The sequence below is a fragment of the Lolium rigidum genome, chromosome 2 (genome assembly GCF_022539505.1).
Source record: "Lolium rigidum isolate FL_2022 chromosome 2, APGP_CSIRO_Lrig_0.1, whole genome shotgun sequence".
In the NCBI taxonomy this organism is placed as follows: Eukaryota; Viridiplantae; Streptophyta; class Magnoliopsida; order Poales; family Poaceae; genus Lolium; species Lolium rigidum.
In genome coordinates this window covers 66,622,472-66,648,459 of record NC_061509.1, presented here as the reverse complement: position 1 = coordinate 66,648,459, position 25,988 = coordinate 66,622,472, and the positions used below count along the sequence as shown (strand labels likewise).

General features: G+C 44.4%; 4 protein-coding genes across 5 annotated transcripts; 2 read left to right on the top strand and 2 right to left on the bottom strand.

The window, feature by feature from the left end:
- Positions 1-4,537: 4,537 nt before the first annotated feature.
- Positions 4,538-7,528, top strand: LOC124691868 (PTI1-like tyrosine-protein kinase At3g15890). 2 transcript variants are annotated; one of them, XM_047225149.1, is made up of 4 exons: positions 4,538-4,573; positions 5,373-5,517; positions 6,337-6,599; positions 6,679-7,528. In XM_047225149.1, the coding sequence occupies exons 1-4, from the start codon at positions 4,539-4,541 to the stop codon at positions 7,343-7,345; spliced, it is 1,110 nt and encodes a 369-aa protein (XP_047081105.1). In that variant the 5' UTR covers position 4,538; the 3' UTR covers positions 7,346-7,528. The 2 variants fall into 2 exon arrangements, with proteins under 2 accessions (XP_047081105.1, XP_047081104.1); XM_047225148.1 differs by having other exon boundaries at positions 5,358-5,517.
- A 395-nt stretch (positions 7,529-7,923) lies between these two features.
- LOC124686621 lies at positions 7,924-10,432 on the bottom strand. Its single transcript, XM_047220536.1, has 5 exons — positions 10,328-10,432; positions 9,951-10,003; positions 8,611-8,805; positions 8,433-8,513; positions 7,924-8,357 (listed from the first exon to the last, which is right to left on the bottom strand). The coding sequence occupies exons 1-5, from the start codon at positions 10,379-10,381 to the stop codon at positions 8,198-8,200; spliced, it is 543 nt and encodes a 180-aa protein (XP_047076492.1). The 5' UTR covers positions 10,382-10,432; the 3' UTR covers positions 7,924-8,197.
- A 284-nt stretch (positions 10,433-10,716) lies between these two features.
- On the top strand, positions 10,717-13,355 carry LOC124689830 (tyrosine--tRNA ligase 1, cytoplasmic-like). The gene is made up of 9 exons (XM_047223296.1): positions 10,717-10,872; positions 11,475-11,746; positions 11,844-11,931; positions 12,138-12,243; positions 12,363-12,445; positions 12,578-12,723; positions 12,907-13,012; positions 13,186-13,245; positions 13,350-13,355. Exons 1-9 carry the CDS (start codon positions 10,717-10,719, stop codon positions 13,353-13,355), a joined length of 1,023 nt encoding a protein of 340 aa, XP_047079252.1.
- A 1,046-nt stretch (positions 13,356-14,401) lies between these two features.
- On the bottom strand, positions 14,402-16,841 carry LOC124689829 (putative F-box/FBD/LRR-repeat protein At5g22670). Its single transcript, XM_047223295.1, has 3 exons — positions 15,642-16,841; positions 15,193-15,336; positions 14,402-15,051 (listed from the first exon to the last, which is right to left on the bottom strand). The coding sequence occupies exons 1-3, from the start codon at positions 16,839-16,841 to the stop codon at positions 14,623-14,625; spliced, it is 1,773 nt and encodes a 590-aa protein (XP_047079251.1). The 3' UTR covers positions 14,402-14,622.
- Positions 16,842-25,988: the final 9,147 nt, after the last annotated feature.

Here is a 25,988-nt window from a genome sequence, read left to right as displayed (position 1 = left end):
TATAATAAAACATTTGTACCACCCAGAAGAGCTTATGGCTTGTAATCCCTCCGTCCACAAATAAGTGGACACGCACGATTTTCAAGAGACCTTAAACTTTTTGTAAAAAAATCCCCCATTTCTTCAATAAATCTTCTCATTAATCAAGAAAATGCTTTGATTTAGGCGCTAACAAATGTTGTGCATGCTAGTAACCAATAAAACAACATTGAGAAACCAAAAATGATTAATGAGAGCTGAGATCAAGGCATGCACTAAGGGCATAAACGTAAAAAAACATACCAAGAAGTCTAGATGTACACTTATTTGTGGATTTTTGAGAAGGCTAGATGTCCACTTATTTGTGGACGGAGGGAGTACGCCTCGTAAATGGATCTCATGACAAGGCAATAGACAATAACAACAAAGTTGATGACATGAACCTGTGATAGAAGGCACGGGTGTGTTCTGCGAAATTTTGATGTCACATGATTTGCCCGTGAATGACATGGTGCTAGGGCATGTCAAAAGTTGTAGCAACAAACCTATTTGTGGGTAATTTTGGCTCATGGACACGTTGATACTTAAATGGCAGACTAGAATGACAATAAACCATGCATAAAAACATTTTACTCCCGCATAACATCTTACCAGCTCTAAGCAGACCTCTTAATTGCAGGCTACCATGCGTCCATGCAATGACATAAGGGTACCAACTTGTTATTTGTCTATCTGAATATAGTACTAGTGGTTAGCCTACACGAGTCCAACAAGTGATGGTGTTCGGTGTTGGATTTTGTGAGGGACACTTCTCTCTATTGTCTCTTCTTTCTTGGCAGTCAAACCTACAATCAAGCAAATCAATGACTCGCTAATTTCTTGTCATAGTGTGATGAGATTGCACCTACTGTGCCAAAGTGTCACCTCTATGTTCGATAAAAATGGAGATTTGCCTTTGATTTGACTAGCGCAGCCATCATGTTCATTACAGGCTAATGATAGCTCTATACAAACTTGTTCGGAGATGTGCAAAGTTTACAAAACAAAGAGCAATAATGATCATAATGTGTGAATTCTTTGATATTTAAGTACATATGGCTCGAAATAGTACGCAAAAGCCAACCCCGACGATGTGAAAGAGCGGAAGCACTTATAGCTGAAAGTGAAATGGTCAAAAATCTCAAGCTAGTGTTAACTGGCAAGTAGCGAGTATTTAAAACCCACACGAATATGAAAGAGAGGAATCCCTTATAGCTGAAAGTGAAATGGTAAAAAATCTCAAGCTAGTGTTAAACTGGCAAGTAGCGAATATTTAAAACCCACACGAATCATACTCGCGCACCATATTTTATAAGATATCCCAATAATTTCTCTCATCATCATCTGAAATGATAGTGGAACTCGGCCTTAGGTCGTTTGGGAAACAAAGTAATTTATAATCCCACCTAGCTAGCGGGAGGAGGCTACTGTCAGCTTATAAGAGGAGTAGGCATCATCTCATTAGGCCGGTCTTTTGGGATGGAAAGATCTCTCCGCCTATAGACCGGGTCGGACAAAACGCCTAAACGCGACACGAGTGTGTGAAGCTAGGTCTGAAACGCTAACAATCTCAATAGATCTTGTATGGATAAACTCAGAACTAGTTTTTTCAGATTACCATTACATCGAATTATAGTACAGAGTATCTGAAATCCAACCACGAGGATGTGGAGGATGTGAAAGAGAAGACGCAGTTATTGTTGAAAGTGAAATGGTCAAAAATCTCAAGCCAGAGTTAGCTCCTACCAAGTACTATTCAAAACCAACAAGAATTGTACGCACACCATGTTCATATAAGATAAGACATCCTGATAATTTCTGTTAGGGCATCTCCAACGGGGCAGGAAACGAGTGATCGTTTGTGTCCGCACGGTCTTAAAATGCGCCTGCACCCTGCTCCAGCGGGACGACGCATAGTGATCGGTCGTTCGCGGAGACGCAAACGCGGCCCAAATATGCGGCAGTGTTTGTGTTTTCATGTACGTTGCGCGGTCGCGCCAAGCATCCTCAATTTTTTACCCGGTTCTGCACGTCAGGGACAGCGAAATCGACCACACGGATTTGTCTCCTTTTCCCCTTCTTTGCTTTCCTAGTGCGACGCCACCACCCCAACCCCAACCCCGCCGCACCGCCGTAGTACACGCTGTCTGCTCGGCCTCGCCGCGCCGGAGAACAAGATCTGAGTCGGGGTAGGTTCTGGGGCGCACCCGTCGCGTGTTTGGGGGCCAAACATCTGCCGGTTGCGCCGCCCGACCTCGCCGCTCACGATCTGTTCGATCAATTGCGTCGGTAGGTTTCTTACTCATATTTTGGGCGCTATCGTGGGTGATCATTGATCCGCAGTTGCTACCCACGCAGATAGACATGTGGAAGATGTTGGACAAGTTTCGCGCTGAGGTCATTGACTCCTCTTCCAACGAAGACTCCGATCACACGACGCAGACCATGGCTACTGTTGCGGCCTCCATTCTCCACGAGCACAATGCCAGCCAGATGTCGGTGCACCGGAGCTCTGTGAAGGGCCGCTCAAAAAACCTGCCGCGCAACAGAGTGGAAGGCACCTCCAGCTCCACGCGGACTACTTCGACCGCACCAATCCGGTGTTCCCGGAAAAAATGTTCCGGCGCCGGTACATGATGTCAAGGGACCTATTCATGGTCATTCTACGGGGCGTCAGAGACTACGACCCGTACTTCCAATACAGGCCCGATGCAACATGGCGCTGGGTTTCACCTCGTACCCAAAATGTTCCGCAACTATTCGCATGCTATCCTATGTAATGGTTGCTGCTATATTTAATGAGTATCTTCGAATGGGTGAGAGCACCTGCCTTGATTCCATGTACCGGTTTTGCGGAGCTGTGATTGCCTTGTTCGGATAACATTACTGTAGGGAGCCAACAATTGAGGATACAAGGCGGTTGCTGTCTATCAACGAGTCTAGAGGGTTCCCAGCAATGATCGCCAACATAGATTGCATGCACTGGGAGTGAAAGAACTGTTCATTTGGATGGCACGGTCAGTACATCGGCCATGCGAAGGGATGCACTGCAATTCTTGAAGCAGTGATAACTCAAGATTTATGGATTTGGCATTCATTCTTTAGCATGGCCAGTTTCAACAATGACATCAATGTGTTGCATCGATCACCGGTCTTCAACAGGCTTATGCAAGGCAAAGCTCCCTAGGTGAGCCACGAGATCAATGGAAATGAATATGGCAAGCCATATTATCTTGCTGATGGCATCTACTCTAACTGGGCCACACTGGTGAAAACTGTCTGTAATCCAAACACGGAAAAGATAAAGAGGTTTGCCAAGATGCAAAAGGCTTGCAGGAAAGATGTGGGGCGGGGATTTGGCGTGCTCCAAGCTCGGTGGGCAATTGTCCGTCACCCGACAAGAACATGGTCGCTGAGGACAATGCATGAGGTGACGACCCGTTGCGTGATCATGCAAAACATGATCGTTGGGAACGAGCGTCACGATGGCCGCAATGAGCACCAATGAGATTTTCAAGGTGAGCTGGTTGCGCCAATCCCTGGGGCATCATCCTGGCAGCACTGCATACGAATGTTGAAATCACTGATGAGAACGTGTTCAAACGCCTACAGACGGATCTGATTGAGCATCAGTGGATATTGGCTGGCCACGGAGGTAATGCGTAGATGTCAATATCATCTTATTTTTATATATAATTTTAAGAATTTGGATGTAATAACTGAGACTTTTGTTGTTTAAAATATCCCAATTCATGGGGACGTGCAAATGCGTCGCCCCACTCGAGGCACCCGGGCCCAAACGAGCGCACGGTAAAAAAACGACCAATTTCGTGTCCGGTGCCCGACGAAAACAGACGCGCCCGACCATTTTACGCGTCCGAAATGCGTCCATTCCTCGGAGATGCCCTTATCACTATCCAAAAAACTGTCCATAATCTGTCCTCAGAATTTCCTATCATTTGGTCAAACGTAGCCATCCAACAGCCCAGCACAACCAACGCCCCGTCAATAGAAAAAGCCAAAGCAACCAGCACTTGAGCACTATATGCCCGCCAGGTCACCACACGTGGCCCGCAAGTCAGCCAGAGCATCGCAGCCAACGACCCGGACCCGTCACCAACCCCGTGACGTTACCCCCCACGGTCTACACCCGACCGTTACCGCATTGGTTCAAAACCCGCCAACGGGGCGGCGCCACGTCGGCGGCGCGCCTCGGCCAATCACCGCCGGCCGGTGAGCGGACCGCGCCCAGCTGCTGCTTTGCGTGCGGTAGTTGGGGAGCCGAGCCGACACCATCCCGAGAAAACTCGCTCTCTATCTCCTGTCTCCCTCTCCCACCGCTGAGTCTCCTGTGCTGCCGCCGCTGACCTGCGGCCACCGACGGAGGTGAATACAGGAGGAGGAGGAGGACGGGTTTCCAGCCTGGTCGTGGGCTCTCTGGCAACGGCGCGCGGTAGGGATCCCGCGGGCCGGTGCTTGGTCTGGGAGCTCTGAGGCCGGAGCCAGCGCGGACTCCGGGGATGAAGTGGTTTTCCTGCTGCAGGCGGTCTGACGGGTGAGTGATCAGCCGCGATTTAGGTTCTGGAGTTTTGGTTTCGGTGCCGTTTTGGGGGAGTTTGGGTCGTCGGTTGGGTATAACGGTGGGGTTTTGGACTTTGGGGGAAATTCGTACTGTAGAAATAGTTATATGTTGCTGGTTTGGGACTTGGGAGAGAGGTTCGACCAGGCCACTAGCTAACGAATTGTCTTATACTGTAGACGGTGGTTTTTTTTTTTCCAGATTTTTATGTGCTGGTTGATTAGCTCAAGCAGGACCAAATGATTATGGTTTTGGGGAACTACTCAGGCTGGGGTCAATTTTGTGAGCTTGCGGTCTGATTTGCTGCTAAATTACTAGCTGCTGGCTACCGCATCCCCTGTTTGGAGTGGATGATGAGATTTCAATTAGTAGCTGCTACCTACTACTCGAAATCTTACTGCTGTTACTGGGGACATTGCTGTTAATTTACAGCTGCTAATACTTCACCAGCTGCGATAGGATCGAATACATGTTTTATACATACGAAACCTTCAAACAATTACGCTTTCTTGCGGCCAAGACTTGGATACAATTCTGAACAAGTGTAGAATGTTGCTTACTGTTCATACTGGAGATGTCGCTGTTGATTTTCAGCTGCCAGCTGCCTAGCTGAGATAGAATGGAGTACAGGTTGTTATACAAACCTAATTTATTCAAGCAATTAGGGGGGGGGTAGTTGGTTTAGAGTTTCTGAACAAGTGTGCCAGCAAGTACTTGAGTTGCTGAAGAAGTAAGGTTTAATCATCTACTATGCTCATAGGGCTCAACCTGGCAGGAAGAAGAAGAAGAAGGACACGACATGGAGGATCTTCTCGCTCAAGGAGCTACAGTCCGCGACCAACAATTTCAATTACGACAACAAGCTTGGCGAGGGCGGATTCGGCAGCGTCTACTGGGGCCAGCTCTGGGACGGATCGCAGGTGCAGTCCCTCTCTTAAACATAAGAAATGCAACAATGATGCAGCTCTCACTATGCTACACACTGATTTGTTGTAGTATCATTTGTCTCTAGCGATTATTTTTTATTTGAGCATACAGTGATTTTTGTTGCTATTAGCAGTACAAACAGGACAATTTAGTGGAGGGACCTGCTGTAGTTGATGGTTGTATTTATCTTGATTTAGTTTCACCTTCTAATTAGTTAATTTTCTGGTTTCTAGTGGAATTTCAGATTGAAAATTGTTGTACTTTTCTAACCCCATGAATATTCTTTGACAACAAATGAGAAGCGAAACTGGACCTACACTCTTTGAGCGTGTGAATCCTTTTGGTATGGGTGGAGAACTGACTTTTTCTCACCTTCAACTACGATATATTCTTTGTGCGTTCACTTTACCTAGGATGTAGCCATGACCTTGTAGTAGTGGGTAGCATGATCACAAGCTATATATGATCATAAATTTGATGTGTTAACGCAACTCTGGAGGTATAGAAAATCAGAAGGCGTATATGGTCTGGACAGATATAATCCACTGTCTTGACAAAGGCAGACAACTAGTAGTACTATTACTTTTCTTCTAAGATTCGCTTGTACTATGAGTCTATGACCAAAAATGTCAATGGCATGTTGATAGACACATACTGATATTTAAGTAAGATGAGGCAAGCGGTTGACTTGGGAAGGACTTAGACAAGTAGAGAATTATTAAGGGAAGTCTGATTTAATGCCACGTCTTAGTTTGCATTTCAATTCCTCTCCAACCTACTTAGCATCTCAATTGTTCATCCCATGTTAACAGATTGCCGTGAAAAGGCTCAAGAGCTGGAGCAACAAAGCTGAAAAGGAGTTTGCTGTTGAGGTGGAGGTTTTGGCACGAGTTAGGCACAAGAGCCTGTTGAGCTTACGTGGCTACTGCGCTGAAGGCCAGGAGCGTCTGATAGTCTATGACTATATGCAGAACCTGAGCTTGCACTCTCACCTACATGGACAGCACGCGGCTGAATGCCATCTTAGTTGGGAGCGAAGAATGAATATCGCTATTGATTCAGCAGAGGGCATTGCGTAAGCTCTCTCAACATCATTTTGCAATATTCATCATGATGAAGCGCAAGCTCATGTTTATATTATCTTCACCTTGTAGTTACCTTCATCACCATGCGATCCCACATATCATCCATAGAGACGTCAAGGCGAGCAATGTTCTCTTGGACGCGAATTTCCAAGCACGGGTCGCTGATTTCGGTTTTGCGAAACTCATACCAGATGGCGCAACCCATGTGACCACAAAGGTGAAAGGCACGCTGGGTTACCTTGCACCGGAGTATGCCATGCTTGGTAAGGCCAAGGAAAGCTGTGACGTCTACAGCTTCGGAGTACTGCTATTAGAGCTTGCCAGTGGAAAGAGGCCAGTCGAGAAGATAAACCCCACTACGAAACTGACCATCACCGAGTGGGCACTTCCATTCGCCCGTGATAAGAAGTTCAAGGAAATGGCTGATCCGAAGCTGAGCGATAGCTTTGATGAGGCTGAGGTGAAGCGAATGGTAGTTATCGGGCTTGCTTGTACTCAAAAGACACCAGAACGAAGACCAATAATGTCTGAAGTTGTTGAGCTTCTCAGGGGAGAATCTGCGGAGAAGTTCTCTGAATTGGAGAATGGTGACCTGTTCAAGCTGGAACAGACCAACTCTGGCCAGAGACAGCCAGGTTCTGGTATCTCAGATGCCATTTCGGAAGAGAAGGATTCGAAGGAGGATGCGATAGAGGAGGCTGTTGAGTCAAGTGAGACTGTACCAACAGCTAGGTAGTTTGATGGACGAAGGTGGAGTCCGTCTGTGTGTGTGCGCGTGTATGATAATTCCTTGTTACCCTTTCCAGATCCAGAGATGTATGTGTGTATCCGTGTATGGTCGATTTGCTTTGGTATGGTACTACTATGTTGTGCTATGGACAGGTCCAAAAGTAATAGATTTATCATGTATTCCTGTTGAGCCATTTAGTTACTGTATCCCAAACGTAAGATTTGGTCATACTTGTGTAAAAGCTGTTCATCATCTTCCCCAACCCCAAGAGAAGGAAGCAGATACTTGCACTACAAAGAGTTCGACATAATTTCATTCTTTTCCTCTTTCGGCAGTCGAACGGAAAGAAAACACTCAAAAAACATAACGTGAAGGTAGTCATTGCACGAAATAGGCTGGTTACTGTGGATATAACCAGAAGAATGCAAAACTGATATACGTCCAGTGAACTGTGATCAAAACAGGTCGAATCGTTTAGACCAGGAGCCAAAATGATAACGGTATGTACAGCCATACAAAAAATTTGCAAGCAGACACTACCATATACTCTATAAATATGAATTGGCAAACACATAAAGCCCATATAGTGGTGTTGAGAAATATGTATTAATCTCACAGGAGATACATATGATCCGTACATAGCTAAAGCTAAAAACACAGGGTGCATACAGAGCATAGGGTTTCTTACATCTAGCATGCACAATACACATCACGCCGAAGGAAATGAAGCATTGCAACTCACATGCTAGATTCGGTCCCATCAAACCATGAAATGATTCATTGCTCAGGCTGTCAACCATATCAGTCTTCCCGACAAGTTGTGACACATAATTCAGATAACCACTTGGTCCACCACGCTCATGTCATGAAATTAGCTTTAAAGAGACGCATAGCAGTATGAGAATTCTTCAAAACTGCATTGGACCTTGGCACCTGGTTTTTCCTGTGATTCAGGAAGTCGAGGGCGTTCTTCACGTGTTGTGTCGACCGGACATCTTTGAGCAGAATTGTTTCAGGTCTGATAAACGTTATGAACCATCAGAATAACAGTTTAAAAGAAAACTACACAAGATGACAAGGTCATGGAAAATACCCAGAAGTTTTCAATTTTTTCTTCTTTTTCTGAACCTTCTGGTTTACATTTTCTTCCTCGGAGTCTGATGAGAAGGTTTGCCTGAAAGAAAAATGAAGAGAGGATAACCAATAATGTCAAAACAGAAAAAAGAAGAGCAGGGATTTGAATGTCTAGCAGTGAAAGGAAGTAAACATACTTCTCACGTGCTGCAAGCATTTCAATTACATTCTTGGGCAGTGTGCCAGGCATAGCATGTGTTTCCTCGTCCTCAACCTCTTCTTCGGCTTTCGCATCTGTATCTTCTACTTTGAGAGGCTTCTTTTTATCAGGTTTTGAGGATGTTTTCCGCTTGGCCCAGCGCTTCCTACGGTCTTTCTCCTCCTTTGTTGCTCTACAAAACATGATGTCAGGTTAGAGAGGGTAACATCCAAAAAAGTGATATTAATCTGCTATTAACAGAAGCAACATTATATAGTTAGTTGCCCCAAGAGATGAAAAAATGCTTTTGCCAATATATTTGAAAAAAAGGTCTGTCGGCCTATTTGCAACTACTGAATTACCACTGGAATTCACAGTTCATTTGTCAGTGATCATGGGACCAAGGAGAGATAGTAGCAAATGCGTAAACATAAATTTCAATAGCGGCAAGTAAAAGACCCAGAAGTCTAAGCATGGCAATCATAGGGTCAAACAGCTGCCTGAACAATTCTGTTCTGTACACAGGACTAGAGATTGAAGACCTAGAGGTAGCATGAACGAAAGGCTTTACATTCAAGGGGAAAGGGGTGGCAATGTGCCAAATTTCATGCAACCCATGAAGAATTACCCTATTAGGGATGTGTATGAGGAAAAATTGTCCCTGCCCCCAACATCCAGATGTGTATACCGCTCTACAAGGGCCTGCAGGTACCACCCCCATCAATAATCTCCGCTATACCTCCTGCATATTCTTATACGTGCATAAATTGGTACATCTGCCTGTCGAAAGCATGACTGTTTTTTTCTCTACCATTATACAGCTCATTTATTGATATTCCATTGCACTGCACTATGAACAAATAAATTTACTTGTTTCTACTTAATCACGTGATAAACATACAAAATAAACTCAACATCACACAAGTTTAAGCATTTATTGGGAGATGCTCCCTATGGGAACAGAGGACATGAGAAAAGGTGACGTGGTACCTAATTGTGCCATTAGGGAACGGGTATGAGGAGAATCTGTCCCTCGCTAGGAATGGCCCAATTGCCATCCTGCCGTTGATGCGTTATAAACCAACACATACAAGGAAATCACTTACTATACAAATCTGGAGTCGTGCATGTCTTGATTTTGGCCTCAGGGATTTTGCTGTAAGACTCGCAAAGTCTGCAGTGTGCATATGGCGATAGCAACACAACTAATGGGGGTAGTTAAGGCTAGGTATAGTTCAGATAGATGGTGAGCTTATATTTCTCAAAGCGACCTCTATGTCTGTTACCGCATAAGCAGAGTGTTTATCTGCACAAACAGTACTAAGTGCAGAAACAAACCTGACAGCGCTGTCCTTCTCCACCTTGCTGATTTCTTCATGCTTCTCCACACCCTACAGGAACATCACCAGCAGGAAACAAACACTCAGCATCATCTCCACATACTCTGAGTCCGACAGGAACACTGACGAACAATCGAAGTATACAAATGGAGTAATAAGAAGCTAAACAACAAACAGCCCCTAGTAAGTAACCACAAACAGATGCTCCCCGTGCGTGGTAATCGAAATTGGTGGCCTGTGACCGCACTCCTATCTAAGCGGAATACATGCGCGCAGCACCCGGGCTCCTCCCGAACTGCTACCTCACCACCTAGGGTTTACTAGCGCGAGGTCTCCCCTCGTAGGGCGTGGCGTGGGGAACAGCCAAGAGCGTACCTGGACGGCGGTGAGCTCCTCGGGGGCACCGTCGGAGTCGCTTCCGCTGTCCATTTACGCGCTGCGGTGTCGCCGGTGGGAGCTCGTCTTTGTCTGGTGGTCGCCGCCGCCACTGCCGCCGCCGCCGCCGTGGAGTGGGTACGCGACTTGCGAGGGTTTTGGCCTTGGGCGGGTGCGGAAGAGAAGAGACGGCCGTAGCGTGTGGTAGCCGGGCTTTTCTCCTTGGCGTCCCCTTGCTGGGCCAGAAGCTACGGCCCGTTGGGCTTACTGATGCTACGGCCCAACTCGTAATGATTCCGGATTCGCACGGACTCCCTATAAATACGAAGAAAACGAGGGATCGCCAAAAGCCCAAAACAGAGTCGGCTTCCATAATTCTCTGCACCGCCATGGACGTGGAGGAGCGCGCCGCGACGCTGCTGAGCACGGCGGAGGAGTGCGTCGGCGGCGAGGACGAGCTGCTGGCGCTGCTGCACGACAAGCCCAGCCCGATCTGCCTCCACAGCTTCCAGCCCTCCGCCTCCGGCCGCTTGGACATCGCCCAGGTGAATTTCTGCCCTTTTCTCTTTATAGAAAGTGGGGTTTGTTGGGTTCAGAGCGAGGGAGTGCACCAGGCCCCGACCATCGGATTTTACATCGTCTCACTTTAGAATTCTACCCCCTGATTGCTGAATTCAAACCACGACAAGAATTATGGAAAGAATAGTATACAACGTCACATAAAGACTAGATTGACAGTTCTTTGTTCTGAAAAAAAAAAGCTTACATTGCTCTGAAACTGTTAGGCATGCTATTTTCAAATTAGATGAATATAATGATCATTACTCGAGCTTCGTCCGAATATAAATAGCTTTAGCTTGCTTCAACTGGGCGTTATACTTCCAACACATGGTTGCTAATCCGTTATATATTCCTTCGGATCAAAGTTTAGCAGTTCAACCAATTACCACGATGATCCTACTTTGAGTTTGATTCTTTACTTTTGGCTGCATTTAGTGTCATTCTATTAATACAAAAATTCAAAAGTGGGAGAGAAGTTACCAAATATATATTGTGAACGAATTCCTTTAGGTTGTAAGTACATAGTATATAGTATCTTTCTGAATGACTGGCACCCATCTGTCAACTTATTGTTTTTGTTTCTTAGGGTGTTGGTAAAGTGATCGATGTCAACAAGATGATCAGGGCCGGATGCAGAGTGAAGATCTTAATAGAGGACCAGAGGATGGGAGGGGATTTGAGCGAGATTAGGGCCACCGGTCACCACATGATTGAGGTTTGGAAAGCCCTCGGCATGGACCTGGACGGGGTGGAATTCCTATGGTCCTCCGAAGAGATAAGCAAGCGTGCACACTTATACTGGCCGATGGTGTTGGGCCTTGCCCGGGAAACCAAAGTAGGAAGATTAGCGAGGTACATGTTTGGTCATCTACATCACATGTACTCCCTCCGATCCCTTTTAATTGACTCGGACCAAATCTCTGGAATGTGTGATAGTTGTGACATTTATTTGTAGCTTGCACCCGAATCCGGATAATGTGAAGGTCGACCAGCTCTGGGAACCCATCATGCAGTGCGCTGATATACTGTTCCTGGACCTGGAGGTTAGTATCTATGACGGCAGCCTTGTCTGAAGTATCAGCAAATTACCCTTGTAAATCGATGGCTAGAACAAAAAAGTGCGAGAGACTAAACTATTTTTTTGTCGGAAACTAAAGTAATAAAATATGGAAGAATAAAGTAACTAATACATGCTTTACTAATACAGAATTTCTTTATAATAACAAAAAAAAACTATTCCTTTTTGTAGGCAGACATATGCCAGATGGGCATGGATCAAAGAGAGGTCGGTATGATGGCTAGAGAATACTCCGAGCACATTGAAGGGGCAAGCAAACCAATTTTTCTGTTGCATCGTATCCTCCATGGTTTTCCATAATCATGTGATTATTTATAGATTTATTTGTCTGCCTATATTGTTACATTAGATATAGCTAGGTTTATCAAAATGTTTTTTCCATAACATGAATTGTAGATTTGCTACCTGGTTTGAAAGAAGGGCAGCAGAAGATGTCAAACAGTGATCCATACTCGGCTATTTTTATGTTTGATGATGAGGTTTTTCTCGCAACATTTAGTCAGTTACTATTTACTTACTCCCGACCCACTGACCATATTGAGTCCTTAATTAGTGGAAACATATATGCTTAAGGTTGTATCCATTTTCATAATCAACTTTTTTTATTGCAGGTTGATGTTAAGTCGAAGATAAAAAAGGCTTTCTGCCCTATCAAGATCACTGAAGGAAATCCATGCTTGGAATACATACAACACATTGTTTTCCCTTGGTTTGGAAAGTTTGAGGTGCTTCGAAATGAACGCAGTGGCGGTAACAGGTAGTCTGAGGATGATGAAAAGCTTGAATTTGTTTTCCTCAAAGAAGCTAGAACATTTTCTTCTTTGCTGAAACTATTGCATGAGCTGTTGCAACCGACCGTGCTACCACGGAAAGAGTCCAATTTACTTGGCATGGTTTTAATGATTTCTCAGTTGTAACATATGTTATTTCTCCTACACAGGACTTACGTAACAATGGAAGAACTCCTTGTGGATTACATCAGTGGCGCTCTACATCCCGGTGATGTGAAAGCTGCTCTTACAAAAGCAATAAACCAGATATTGCAGGTAAAATACACCTCCCAGTTTTGCAGGTTAAATGTTTCATTTCCAGTAGACCAGTGAGTAAAGTGAACTTATCTGAAAGTCGTTTCAATTTTGTGTTCGTGGTTTTTATTTTTATTCAACAATGCTTCTATTTCACTATTAGAATCTTACCGGCCAGTTTCTCATTTGAACAGCCTGTTCGTGATCACTTCAACAAAAATTCTGATGCCAAAGTCCTGTGTAATGCTGCTAAGGTGCGTTCTTTCTTCAGAAATGCTGTCAAAATGAGGAACTTCAGTCCTCATGCATCATGTTCCCAATATGCATTTAATCACATATTTTAACAAACCAATTTCAGGTTTAGTTAGATTTATTTCTTGACTCGTGCATTTTAGTAGCATTTGTTTGTCTCTTTTGAGTATATTTGTTCAAACCTAAGAAAAAAGGGAAACATAATTGCTCAAATTGAATTGCAATTTTGAACTGTATACATCATTTTGCAAACATTAACCAATTTGCACTGTATACATCACTGCAAGCATTGACAACTTTGGAAGGAGTTAACTCGAACAACTACTGTTTCCTAGAACAAGGAGCAACCAAGATAGCCAAGAAGTTCTGCATGTTTTGGCTACAATCATTTCCAGATGGATAGTCATCATAGCCAAGAAGTTCAAACAGTCGGAATCATAGCCGAAGATTAAACTCTACACACTACTGCAGTCATAGCCAAGAGCTTCAGGCGTATTTTGGAACAAGCCGCTTTTGGAATTGTGTATACATGTTTTTCCTCAGGGAATTATGTGTGCTTTGATCTATTTTCTATTACCTTATCGGAATGACAGTGTACACTTGCTCAGCACACAATGGATACCCGACGAAGCAATCTCTGGTGCATTTGTGGGATATATATGCATTTCTGCAAGCGCATGCTATGTTGGCTATCTTTCCTCTGCTTCCGTACACTGGTGTTGTAGAGTGTTCTCATTGCTACTGAATGTTGGTGCATCACATTATTCATACATGCTAGTGCTAAAGCGACATGTTTATGAAAGTGGCAACAGGTGCAAGGCATTTTAATGGACCCATAAGGAGCAGTTCAGCTTCAGCATGTAAATGGTGCAATCACATCAGGGCGTAAAAAGGGCATTACAATCCGTACAATGGCACACTATTTTGAGCAAGAACACAATTTCCATAAGTGTTATTATCACTGCAAAAGCACAAGAACATACCATGAAACTGCCCAGATTGCAGTATACACACCACTAGCCTGACTCAATGTTGGGTTTATGACTTCAACTTAGGATACACTGCAACACAAATTTAATCAATATACGCAAAAAGCAAAAACTAGAAAATTGAGAGGATACAGCGCAAGGAAATTTAAAAGGGACGCCACAGAGAAAATTGGTAATGAAGTAGGCAATATATAATAAGTTCATATGTCTCGCTTTTAAGTTACTTCCACTCACATGCTTGGCAGAAATCCTGAAAGTAATTACCACGAGAACCAATTGACGGGCTAGCTAAGGAAGTTGCACGAAATGCAGATATCGGTACCTCAAATCAGAGAAACAAGGATACTCTAATGAAACAGTGGTCAGTCTTGAAAGATACATTCCGACAATCTAAAGATAACCTAGAGGCTTGACCTGACCAGAGCTATCTCGCATTTCGAAATATGTGGGCATATAGCAGAGGCAGAGAAAAGGGTCATCACATGAAAGATCACATCCTTTGGCGAGGCTCCAAGCACTAGGAAATTTACTGAACATGAGCTGCAGCTTATTGCTTCCACTGGCCCATTTGGCAGACTCGAGAGCTTTGATCTTGATAACGATCTCTACAGGCGCGGCATACTTCCCAAGCTTGAGCTCAAGCACCATCCTCTCCAGCACCACTGCGTTCTCGGCAACGAACATGAGGAAGGCGAACTCGTTCTCGTGCCCATGGAACTCGCGGAAGACAATGCTCTTGAGGCTCGATCGGATGCACTCGATCAGGCCGTTGTCCTGCCAGAACTTGAGACGGATGTTGCCAGTGGGTTCATGAGTTTCCTCAGACTGCAAACAGATATTGACACATTGATAAGCTATACGCAATGACAGATAATACAGGAAGCAATGTGATACTATATATCCAACAATGGTCATGCGATTGACGAACAGAAAACGATAGGAAAAGGTTGGTTTTACTACCTCGATGCAGAGCGCCTCGGCGTTCGGAAAGCACCTCAGGAAGCTAGGCAGCATCTTGACTTCATTGCGGATCCCGAAACGTAGGCTCAGTGCCAACATCTTGACACTGGGGACAATGGTGGTTGGGGTCACCTGCGTACCAGCCTGCAGCGCACCAAAAGAAGATAAACTGATCACACATCATTCCCATTTGCTCATCCATAGGTAGTAGGGCTGCAAGTGGGGCGGGTTGCGGGACAACAAATTGTACTAGCTCTTCTTTAAATCTGACTCAATCTGTAACCAGGTTTGCTCTAATTTTGCTGTTTGCGGGACTTTGCGGGCGCGCCGCTTGCAACCCTAATAGGTAGGCAGGACGCTCGTAGACAGGTCTTGTTGCATGCACATTATCAAAGCAATGCAAACAAACAAATGGAAGCATGGAACTCAGAATTTGGGCTGTAGTGTACGTTGATGGTGGTGTTGCCAATCTGCAGAACGTGCACTCCTGGGCGCAGGTATCCCAGGAAACGCAGCTGAGGAGCACGGGCAATCTTGAGTCGAGTGCTTGTTTTGCTCCTGGGTTGGCCGTGGCTTAAGCTGCCCCAGATGTAGAGCCGCTCAAGGCTCGGGGCGTCCACCACGGCGACCTCCTCGACGGTGGACAGGCAGAATTGCGCGCAGCGAAGGCTCTGACTGGCGAGACGGGCGTGCAGCTGGGTCAGGCTTCCAACGACCGCGAGAGTCTCCAGCTCGGGGCTGACGGCGAGCAGGAAGTCGAGGTCCTTGTCCGTCATGACGACGCAGCCGAGGACGAGCTCGCGGAGGTTGGGGAAGCCGACGTCGCGCGGGAGCGTGGCGGTGGCGGTGTCGGGGAAGAGCCAGGCGCCGAGGTAGAGGCGGCGGAGGGAGGCGCAGCTGAAGAGCCCGACCGGGAGGCAGACGCCGCGCGGGAGGGGCCAGGGGCGGTTGACGAGGACGAGGTCGCCGACGCCCTTGGCGGCGAGGAGCCGGACCCAGCGCGCGAGCACGCCGCGGTCGGCGCGCGAGAGGAAGCTGCAGGTGAGGCTGACGAAGGGGAAGGGCCCCGGGTGCGCGTCGAGGGCCGCGGAGACGGCGGCGGTGACGGCGCGGGAGACGGCACCGGCGCGCGCGGGCCGGGCCCCGGCGCGGGTGGCGGGGAGGAGGTGGGTGTCGACGAGGACGAGCGGCGCGGAGCGCCAGAGGTGGCGCCAGCGCGAGGAGAGCACGGCGGTGCGGGCGCCGTCCTTGGCAGGGAGGCGGGAGACGACGCGGTGGAGGAGGTCGTCGGGGAGGAGGCTGACGCGGTCGACGCAGGAGAGGGAGGCGGCGGCGCAGGAGAGGGGGGCGGCGGTGGAGACGGGCGAGTCGAGGAGGAAGGAGTAGAAGAATCTGAGGACGAAGTTCTTGTAGGGGTCGAGCGTCTCCGGGGCCAGGCCGTGGCGCATCTCCACCGGCATCCTCGGGTCCTCCTCCGTGGCGGGGAGGTCGGAGCGGATGATTTGCGGGTAGACCCTGGCCGTCTGCCTGCGCAAATCCATGGTGGCCGCCGCGCAACGCCCGTCGACGAGGAGGAGGGTTTGGAGGATCTTGGTCGGTGTTTTCTCTCCTTTTTCTTTTTTCTCTGTGGAGCATGAGTGCACGACCATGTGAACTGAAGCTATTCTCAAAAGAAAACGTGAAGTGAAACTCGAAAAAAAAATGTAAAATGCATATATGCGGAACGACAAATTTGGCTGCATTCAAATTTTGAAAACAGCAAATAAAAAATACGTATTTGTTGAAATCACTGAAAAATACTTATTCTTTTAGTATCATGTTGTGTTGTGTCGCACTCTGATGTGGTAGTTCAAAATGCGTTTTGTTAGTGTGAGTTCACTCCAAAATCCTTTCGTGGTTCAGAATTTTTTGAGCATCTTTTTGGAAAAAGAATGCTGGTGCCAAGAATTGATGTTGTCATACATGATCCATTTTTATCGGTAAAATATTTAACTATTTCTAATTCCAAAATGCGAACTTGGTTAGATTTTTTTCTCTCATGGAAAGAGGTCCATACAATTTTTCGTCGCTCAACATTTTTACGCAAAGTATTTACCGTGCTCAAGCATTATGGAGTGGAGTCCTTAACGGAAGTCGAGCAAGGCGCAACCTTGCCATTTCAACGAGCGCCAACGAGTGAATCTTGCATGTGTTGCATATCATGTTTCATTATCACACCAGTTGTCTATTGCGATGCCAAGAGAGGGACATGGCGATGGAGATGGGCGACTCAAAGAGGAAGGAGTAGAAGAATCTAAGGACGAGGTTCTTGTGGCGGTCTAGCCTCTCCGAGGGTCAGGTTGTGTCGCATCTGCGGGTGCATCCTCGGGTCCTCCTCCGTGGTGGGAAGGTCGGCGCATATGAGTTACGGGTAGAACCCGACCGTCTGCCTGATCATGGTAAATGTTGTGCAATGCCCGTCGAGGAGTAGGGTTTGGGGGATCGGGAATGATCGAGGCTGGCGTTTGGGGTATTTCCTTTCTCTATTTTCTCCTTAGAGATGTTGCGGAGGCAGCACTACAGAAGTGTGTGATCATTTTTTTTTATAACGCGGAGTCCCCCAATGTTATCATTATTCTGTGTACCGATTTTACACTAAAAGCTAATTTTTATTTCATTATTTATTAGAATTTTTTAGTCTCACGACATTACTTGAAACCAAAATATGTTTAGAAAAATCAACTAAAATCTTTTTATTCAACTATTTTCTTGCAAATTAAATCTTCTAGCAATTTTGAAACAAAATTGATCAGAGTCATGGCCCCTTGTCCTATTCTAGGTATATCGTAGTTGGCTGAGGAAATGAACTCTAATCAATGACATAGCTAGAAAGGGCGGGGGGCATGCCCCCCTCCCCTACCTCTAGTCAAATTTATTTTGTGATCTCTACAAGCTTTAATTTGCAAGGAAAAAGTTTTCCATAAGCGGTTACCAAGGTGGTAATGGAAGCTCGCAGAGATGAAAGCTAATATAGTGTCTATTTGTCTGCGCTGCAGCTGAACAACAAGCGGCTGAAGCTGGTAGGATCTAAAAAGTAGCAGCAGCTGCAGCGGGGCAATTTATGAAATCTAAAAATGCAGTTTGGCAACTGCTTTTAGAACGACTGGTGAGACATGTAATTAGTGATCGACTAAAATCTGGAATATCCCATGTAGCGCTCAAGACATTTAAGGACCGATCTAACACAATTCCTTGGTAAATTGACATGTAGCTGATTATGCTTCATATTAGCTCAAATAATATGTTCAACTCCTATTTATTAGATGAAATTGTAGAAGCATGTGTTGGTGTGCTGGTCTCACATTGCAGTAATAATTAAATACTACTCCTAGGTAAATTGACATATTTCTTGTTCGTCAACAGTAACTTCAAGGAAAGGTATAACAATAACTTTATCTTTATACTACTTGCCACGTCTGGTTATCGATACATCAGTTTACATAAAAAGAGATAAATATAGACGCATGCATGTTTGATCCCGGCCTGTAGGTACCATGCACCCAGTGCCGGCCCTGAGCAAGTGCAGCCAGTGCAGCCGCACTGGCCCCCGGCTGCTAGGGGCCCTCACCCAGGTAAGTACATGCAGGTCCATTAGCTTAGAAAAATAGTCATGCATCCCACGGACTAATGCTATCCCTATTCGCAAAAAGAAAAGTGACTAGTACCGCGACAGTCCAACCAAGGGCAACCTGCGGCAAGCGACAATGAGCACAATAGTTTCATTCAAGCTCTAGGTGCTTTTCTTTCAATTTAATTTTATATTTAAATCTTGCAGTGTAGTATGTGTTTTGACAAGTCTAAGATGTCAAAGTGCATTTGTGGTTATAACTTATAAGAAGGGACATAAGAGAGTTGTATTGAACAACATGTCTATTGGAAATTTAGATGGGATTGTGTGTGACGTGTCTATAGTAAATTTAGAGAAAATTGTATTGTTTAACATGTCTATTGAAGATTTATATAGAATTTTGTTCAATATATAAGGTGCTATGAAATATATAAAAATCTGGATAATATATAGGGGCCCTATTTTTCTCTTGCACCGGGCCCCCGACATCTCAGGGCCGGCCCTACATGCACTAATGGACAAGATAAGATTAAACCAGATACGAGATCTTGTTCTTGTTGTAATTAGAGGACTTGGAGTCTGTAAGGTTGTAACGTTCAGCTGCAGCAGCAGTACTGGTCCGGGAGGCCGGGTTCAGCGGCAGACCGGGTGAAGAAAGGGACATGCAATGGCAATCTGACGTAAATTACTCAAACTGTAGGGGCAACATCTTATACCGTTTCGGGTTTTAAGTGAGAAGGTGAGGGAAGCTGCGGAAAGTCCCTCCCGACGTGCTTCTTGATAAAGTGGAGAAGTACTTGTGTAAGCCCTTATCTAGAAGTTAGGTGTTTGTTTGGGCTTGTGTTTTTAGGGATTCAAAAGCAGTATAAGCTTAAACTCCACCCAAACAAACAGGATCATAGTATGGACGCTAAGAAGTGACCCCTCGACGTAGACGGGCAGTCAGCTTCAGACGCAATACTTAACCTGTAGAATGAATCGTGTAGTTTATTCATAAAAGCGAGTAATTGAACTCATGGAGTCATGGTCGATAGTCAAGAAGCGCAAAGGACCAAAGTATGATCCATTGCTAATTGCTTCTTGCTGGGAGCATAGTTCACGTTTGTAACATCCCAACCTTGTTATCATAAATAAATGAGTGTTCATGTGCATCTCATGCATGTAGTTTGAATTTGAGCAAAATTTGCATCTCCATTTTCCAATTATGCAAATCCCTCTCTATTTCTTTCTCATTCAAATCTTGCAAGTTTTTAATACTAAGCAACATGGTTTTGTTGTTTCTCAATAAGGCCATGTGTGTTTAGAAATATCACTGTAAAATTTGAGTTCAAACAAAAATTCAAAACAGATTTGATTTTGGTTTAGATTTGGAGAAATAAAAACTAGAAAATGAAAACTTGAAAAAAGGGAGAAACCCTCTCTCTCTCTCCCTGGGCCGCAGCCCATCTTCTTTTCTCCTTCCCCCCTTCCCTTGTCTCTGGCTCGGCCCAGACAGCCCAGCAAGCAAGCAAACTCGGCCTATTATTTTCGCAGGGGGTTAAGTGCAAAATGGTCGGGGTCATCCCCTTCCTCCGATCGAGCAAGCAGCTCGCTGGCAGCAGCTGCGAGCTCGGCCGCGCGGAGATGCTCGCCGCCGCCCCCGGCGGCTATACATAGCCCATCCGCCGCCGCTGATGCGTGTAGTTGACACGTCCGTTGGGAACCCCAAGAGGAAGGTGTGATGCGCACAGCGGCAAGTTTCCCTCAGTAAGAAACCAAGGTTTAATCGAACCAGTAGGAGTCAAGAAGCACGTTGAAGGTTGATGGCGGCGGGATGTAGTGCGGCGCAACACCGGAGATTCCGGCGCCAACGTGGAACCCGCACAACACAACCAAAGTACTTTGCCCCAACGAAACAGATGAGGTTGTCAATCTCACCGGCTTGTCCGTAACAAAGGATTAACCGTATTGTGTGGAAGATGATTGTTTGCGAGAGAAAACAGTAGAAACAAGTATTGCAGCAGATTTGTATTTCAGTATTAAAGAATGGACCGGGGTCCACAGTTCACTAGAGGTGTCTCTCCCATAAGATAAAAGCATGTTGGGTGAACAAATTACAGTCGGGCAATTGACAAATAGAGAGGGCATAACAATGCACATACATGACATGATAAGTATAGTGAGATTTAATTGGGCATTACGACAAAGTACATAGACCGCCATCCAACCGCATCTATGCCTAAAAAGTCCACCTTCAGGTTATCGTCCGAACCCCTTCCAGTATTAAGTTGCAAAGCAACGGACAATTGCATTAAGTATGGTGCGTAATGTAATCAACAACTACATCCTCGGACATAGCGCCAATGTTTTATCCCTAGTGGCAACAACACAAGCACAACCTTAGAACTTTCCGTCACTCGTCCCGGTGTCAATGCGGGCATGAACCCACTATCGAGCATAAATACTCCCTCTTGGAGTTAAGAGCAAAAACTTGGCCGAGCCTCTACTAGTAACGGAGAGCATGCAAGATCATAAACAACACATATGTAATAACTTGATAATTAACATAACATGGTATTCTCTATCCATCGGATCCCGACAAACACAACATAGAGTATTACGGATAGATGATCTTGATCATGTTAGGCAGCTCACAAGATCCAACAATGAAGCACAATGAGGAGAAGACAACCATCTAGCTACTGCTATGGACCCATAGTCCGGGGGTGAACTACTCACTCATCACTCCGGAGGCGACCATGGCGGTGTAGAGTCCTCCGGGAGATGAATCCCCTCTCCCGGCGAGGTGCCGGAGGAGATCTCCGTAATCCCCCGAGATGGGATCGGCGGCGGCGGCGTCTCGCATAGGTTTTCCGTATCGTGGTTTTTCGCATCGGGGTTTCGCGACGGAGGCTTTAAGTAGGCGGAAGGGCGCAGTCGGGGGCCCGACGAGGGGCCCACACCATAGGGCGGCGCGGGCCCCCCTTGGCCGCGCCGCCATGTGGTGTCGCCACCTCGTGGCCCCACTTCGTATGCTCTTCGGTCTTCTGGAAGGTTCGTGGCAAAATAGGCCCCTGGGTCTTCGTTTTGTCCAATTCCGAGAATATTTCGTTACTAGGATTTCGAAACCAAAAACAGCAGAAAACGGAACCGGCACTTCGGCATCTTGTTAATAGGTTAGTTCCAGAAAATGCACGAATATGACATAAAGTGTGCATAAAACATGTAGGTATCATCAATAATATGGCATAGAACATAAGAAATTATCGATACGTCGAAGACGTATCAAGCATCCCCAAGCTTAGTTATGCTCGTCCCGAGCAGGTAAAACGATAACAAAGATAATTTCTGAAGTGATATGCCATCATAACCTTGATCATACTATTTGTAAACATATGTAGTGGATGCAGTGATCAAAACAATGGTAATGACATGAGTAAACAAGTGAATCATAAAGCAAAGACTTTTCATGAATAGTACTTCAAGACAAGCATCAATAAGTCTTGCATAAGAGTTAACTCATAAAGCAATAAATCAAAGTAAATGTATTGAAGAAACACAAAGGAAGATTAAGTTTCAGCGGTTGCTTTCAACTTGTAACATGTATATCTCATGGATAATTGTCAACATAGAGTAATATAACAAGTACAATATGCAAGTATGTAGGAATCAATGCACAGTTCACACAAGTGTTTGCTTCTTGAGGTGGAGAGAAATAGGTGAACTGACACAACATAAAAGTAAAAGAGAATGGTCCTTCAAAGAGGAAAGCATCGATTGCTATATTTGTGCTAGAGCTTTTATTTTGAAAACATGAAACAATTTTGTCAACGGTAGTAATAAAGCATATGAGTTATGAAAATTATATCTTACAAGTTGCAAGTCTCATGCATAGTATACTAATAGTGCCCGCACCTTGTCCTAATTAACTTGGACTACCGGATCTTTGCAATGCACATGTTTTAACCAAGTGTCACAATGGGGTACCTCCATGCCGCCTGTACAAAGGTCTAAGGAGAAAGCTCGCATTTTGGATTTCTCGCTTTTGATTATTCTCAACTTAGACATCCATACCGGGACAACATGGACAACAGATAATGGACTCCTCTTTAATGCATAAGCATGTGGCAACAATTATTATTCGCATATGAGATTGAGGATATGTGTCCAAAACTGAAACTTCCACCATGAATCATGGCTTTAGTTAGCGGCCCAATGCTCTTCTCTAACAATATGCATGCTCCAACCATAAAGGTGGTAGATCTCTCTTACTTCGGACAAGACGGACATGCATAGCAACTCACATGATATTCAATAAAGAATAGTTGATGGCGTCCCCGAAACATGGTTATCGCACAACAAGCAACTTAATAAGAGATAAAGTGCATAAGTACATATTCAATACCACAATAGTTTTTAAGCTATTTGTCCCATGAGCTATATATTGCAAAGGTGAATGATGGAATTTTAAAGGTAGCACTCAAGCAATTTACTTTGGAATGCGGATAAATACCATGTAATAGGTAGGTATGGTGGACACAAATGGCATAGTGGTTGGCTCAAGTATTTTGGATGCATGAGAAGTATTCCCTCTCGATACAAGGTTTAGGCTAGCAAGGTTATTTGAAACAAACACAAGGATGAACGGTACGAGAAAAACTCACATAAAAGACATATTGTAAACATTATAAGACTCCATACCGTCTTCCTTGTTGTTCAAAACTCAATACTAGATGTTATCTAGACTCTAGAGAAACCAAATATGCAAACCAAATTAGCAAGCTCTAAGTATTTCTTCATTAATGGGTGCAAAGTATATGATGCAAGAGCTTAAACATGAGCACAACAATTGCCAAGTATCAAATTATCCAAGACATTTTAGAATTACTACATGTAGTATTTTCCAATTCCAACCATATAACAATTTAACGAAGAAGAAACTTCGCCATGAATACTATGAGTAGAGCCTAAGGACATATTTGTCCATATGCTACAGCGGAGCGTGTCTCTCTCCCATAAAGTGAATGCTAGGATCCATTTTATTCAAACAAAACAAAAAACAAAAACAAACCGACGCTCCAAGCAAAGTACATAAGATGTGACGGAATAAAAATATAGTTTCGGGGAGGAACCCGATAATGTTGTCGATGAAGAAGGGGATGCCTTGGGCATCCCCAAGCTTAGACGCTTGAGTCTTCTTAGAATATGCAGGGGTGAACCACCGGGCATCCCCAAGCTTAGAGCTTTCACTCTCCTTGATCATATTGCATCATACTCCTCTCTTGATCCTTGAAAACTTCCTCCACACCAAACTCGAAACAACTCATTAGAGGGTTAGTGCATAATAAAAATTCACATGTTCAGAGGTGAGACAATCATTCTTAACACTTCCGGACATTGCATAAAGCTACCTGGACATTAATGGATCAAAGAAATTCATCCAACATAGCAAAAGAGGCAATGCGAAATAAAAGACAGAATCTGTCAAAACAGAACAGTCCGTAAAGATGGATTTTATTAGACCACCAGACTTGCTCAAACGAAAATGCTCAAATTGAATTAAAGTTGCGAACATATCTGAGGATCATGCACGTAAATTGGCTTAATTTTCTGAGCTTCCTACAGGGAGGTAGACCCAGATTCGTGACAGCAAAGAAATCATGTAATCTGCGCAGTAATCCAAATCTAGTACTTACTTTACTATCAAAGACTTTACTTGGCAAAACAAAACTCAAAACTAAGATAAGGAGAGGTTGCTACAGTAGTAAACAACTTCCAAGACACAAATATAAAACAAAAATACTGGAGTAAAAACATGGGTTGTCTCCCATAAGTGCTTTTCTTTAACGCCTTTCAGCTAGGGGCAGAAAGTGTAACTCAAGTAACATCAAGAGACGAAGCATCAACATCATAATTTGTTCTAATAATAGAATCATAAGGTACCTTCATTCTCTTTCTAGGGAAGTGTTCCATACCTTTCTTGAGAGGAAATTGATATTTAATATTACCTTCCTTCATATCAATAGTAGCACCAACGGTTCGAAGAAAAGGTCTTCCCAATATAATGGGGCAAGATGCATTGCATTCAATATCCAAGACAACAAAATCAACGGGGACAAGGTTATTGTTAACCATAATATGAACATTATCAACTCTCCCCAAAGGTTTCTTTTTAGCATTATCAGCGAGATTAACATCCAAATAACAATTCTTCAATGGTGGCAAGTCAAGCATATCATAGACTTTCTTAGGCATAACGGAACACCAAGATCACATAAAGCATTACAATCAAAATTTTTGACTCTCATTTTAATGATGGGCTCCCAACCATCCTCTAGCTTTCTAGGAATAGAAGTTTCAAGTTTTAGTTTCTCTTCTCTAGCTTTTATGAGAGCATTTGTAATATGTTTTGTGAAAGCCAAGTTTATAGCGCTAGCATTGGGACTTTTAGCAAGTTTTTGCAAGAACTTTATAACTTCAGAGATGTGGCAATCATCAAAATCTAAATCATTACAATCTAAAGCAATGGGATTATCATCCCCAAGGTTGGAAAAAATTTCAGCAGTTTTATAACAAGCAGTTTTAGCAGTTTCAGGTAATTTTGCGCGCTTTGCACTAGGAGTAGAAGCATTGCCAACACCAATTATTTTACCATTGATAGTAGGAGGTGCAGCAACATGTGAATCATTAGCATTGCTAGTGGTGGTAATAGTCCAAACTTTAGCTACATTTTCCTTTTTAGCTAGTTTTTCATTTTCTTCTCTATCCCACCTAGCACGCAGTTCAGCCATTAATCTTATATTCTCATTAATTCTAACTTGGATGGATTTGCTGTAGTAACAATTTTATTTTCAATATCCCTATTAGGCATAACTTTCGATTTCAAAAGATCAACATCAGAGGCAAGACTATCAACTCTAGAAACAAGAATATCAATTTTATTGAGCTTTTCCTCGACAGATTTGTTAAAGGCAGTTTGTGTACTAATAAATTCTTTAAGCATAGCTTCAAGTCCAGGGGGTGTATTCCTATTATTGTTGTAAGAATTCCCATAAGAATTAGCATAACCGTTACCATTATTATAAGGATATGGCCTATAGTTATTACTAGAATTGTTCCGATAAGCATTGTTGTTGAAATTATTATTTTTAATGAAGTTTACATCAACATGTTCTTCTTGGGCAACCAATGAAGCTAATGGAACATTATT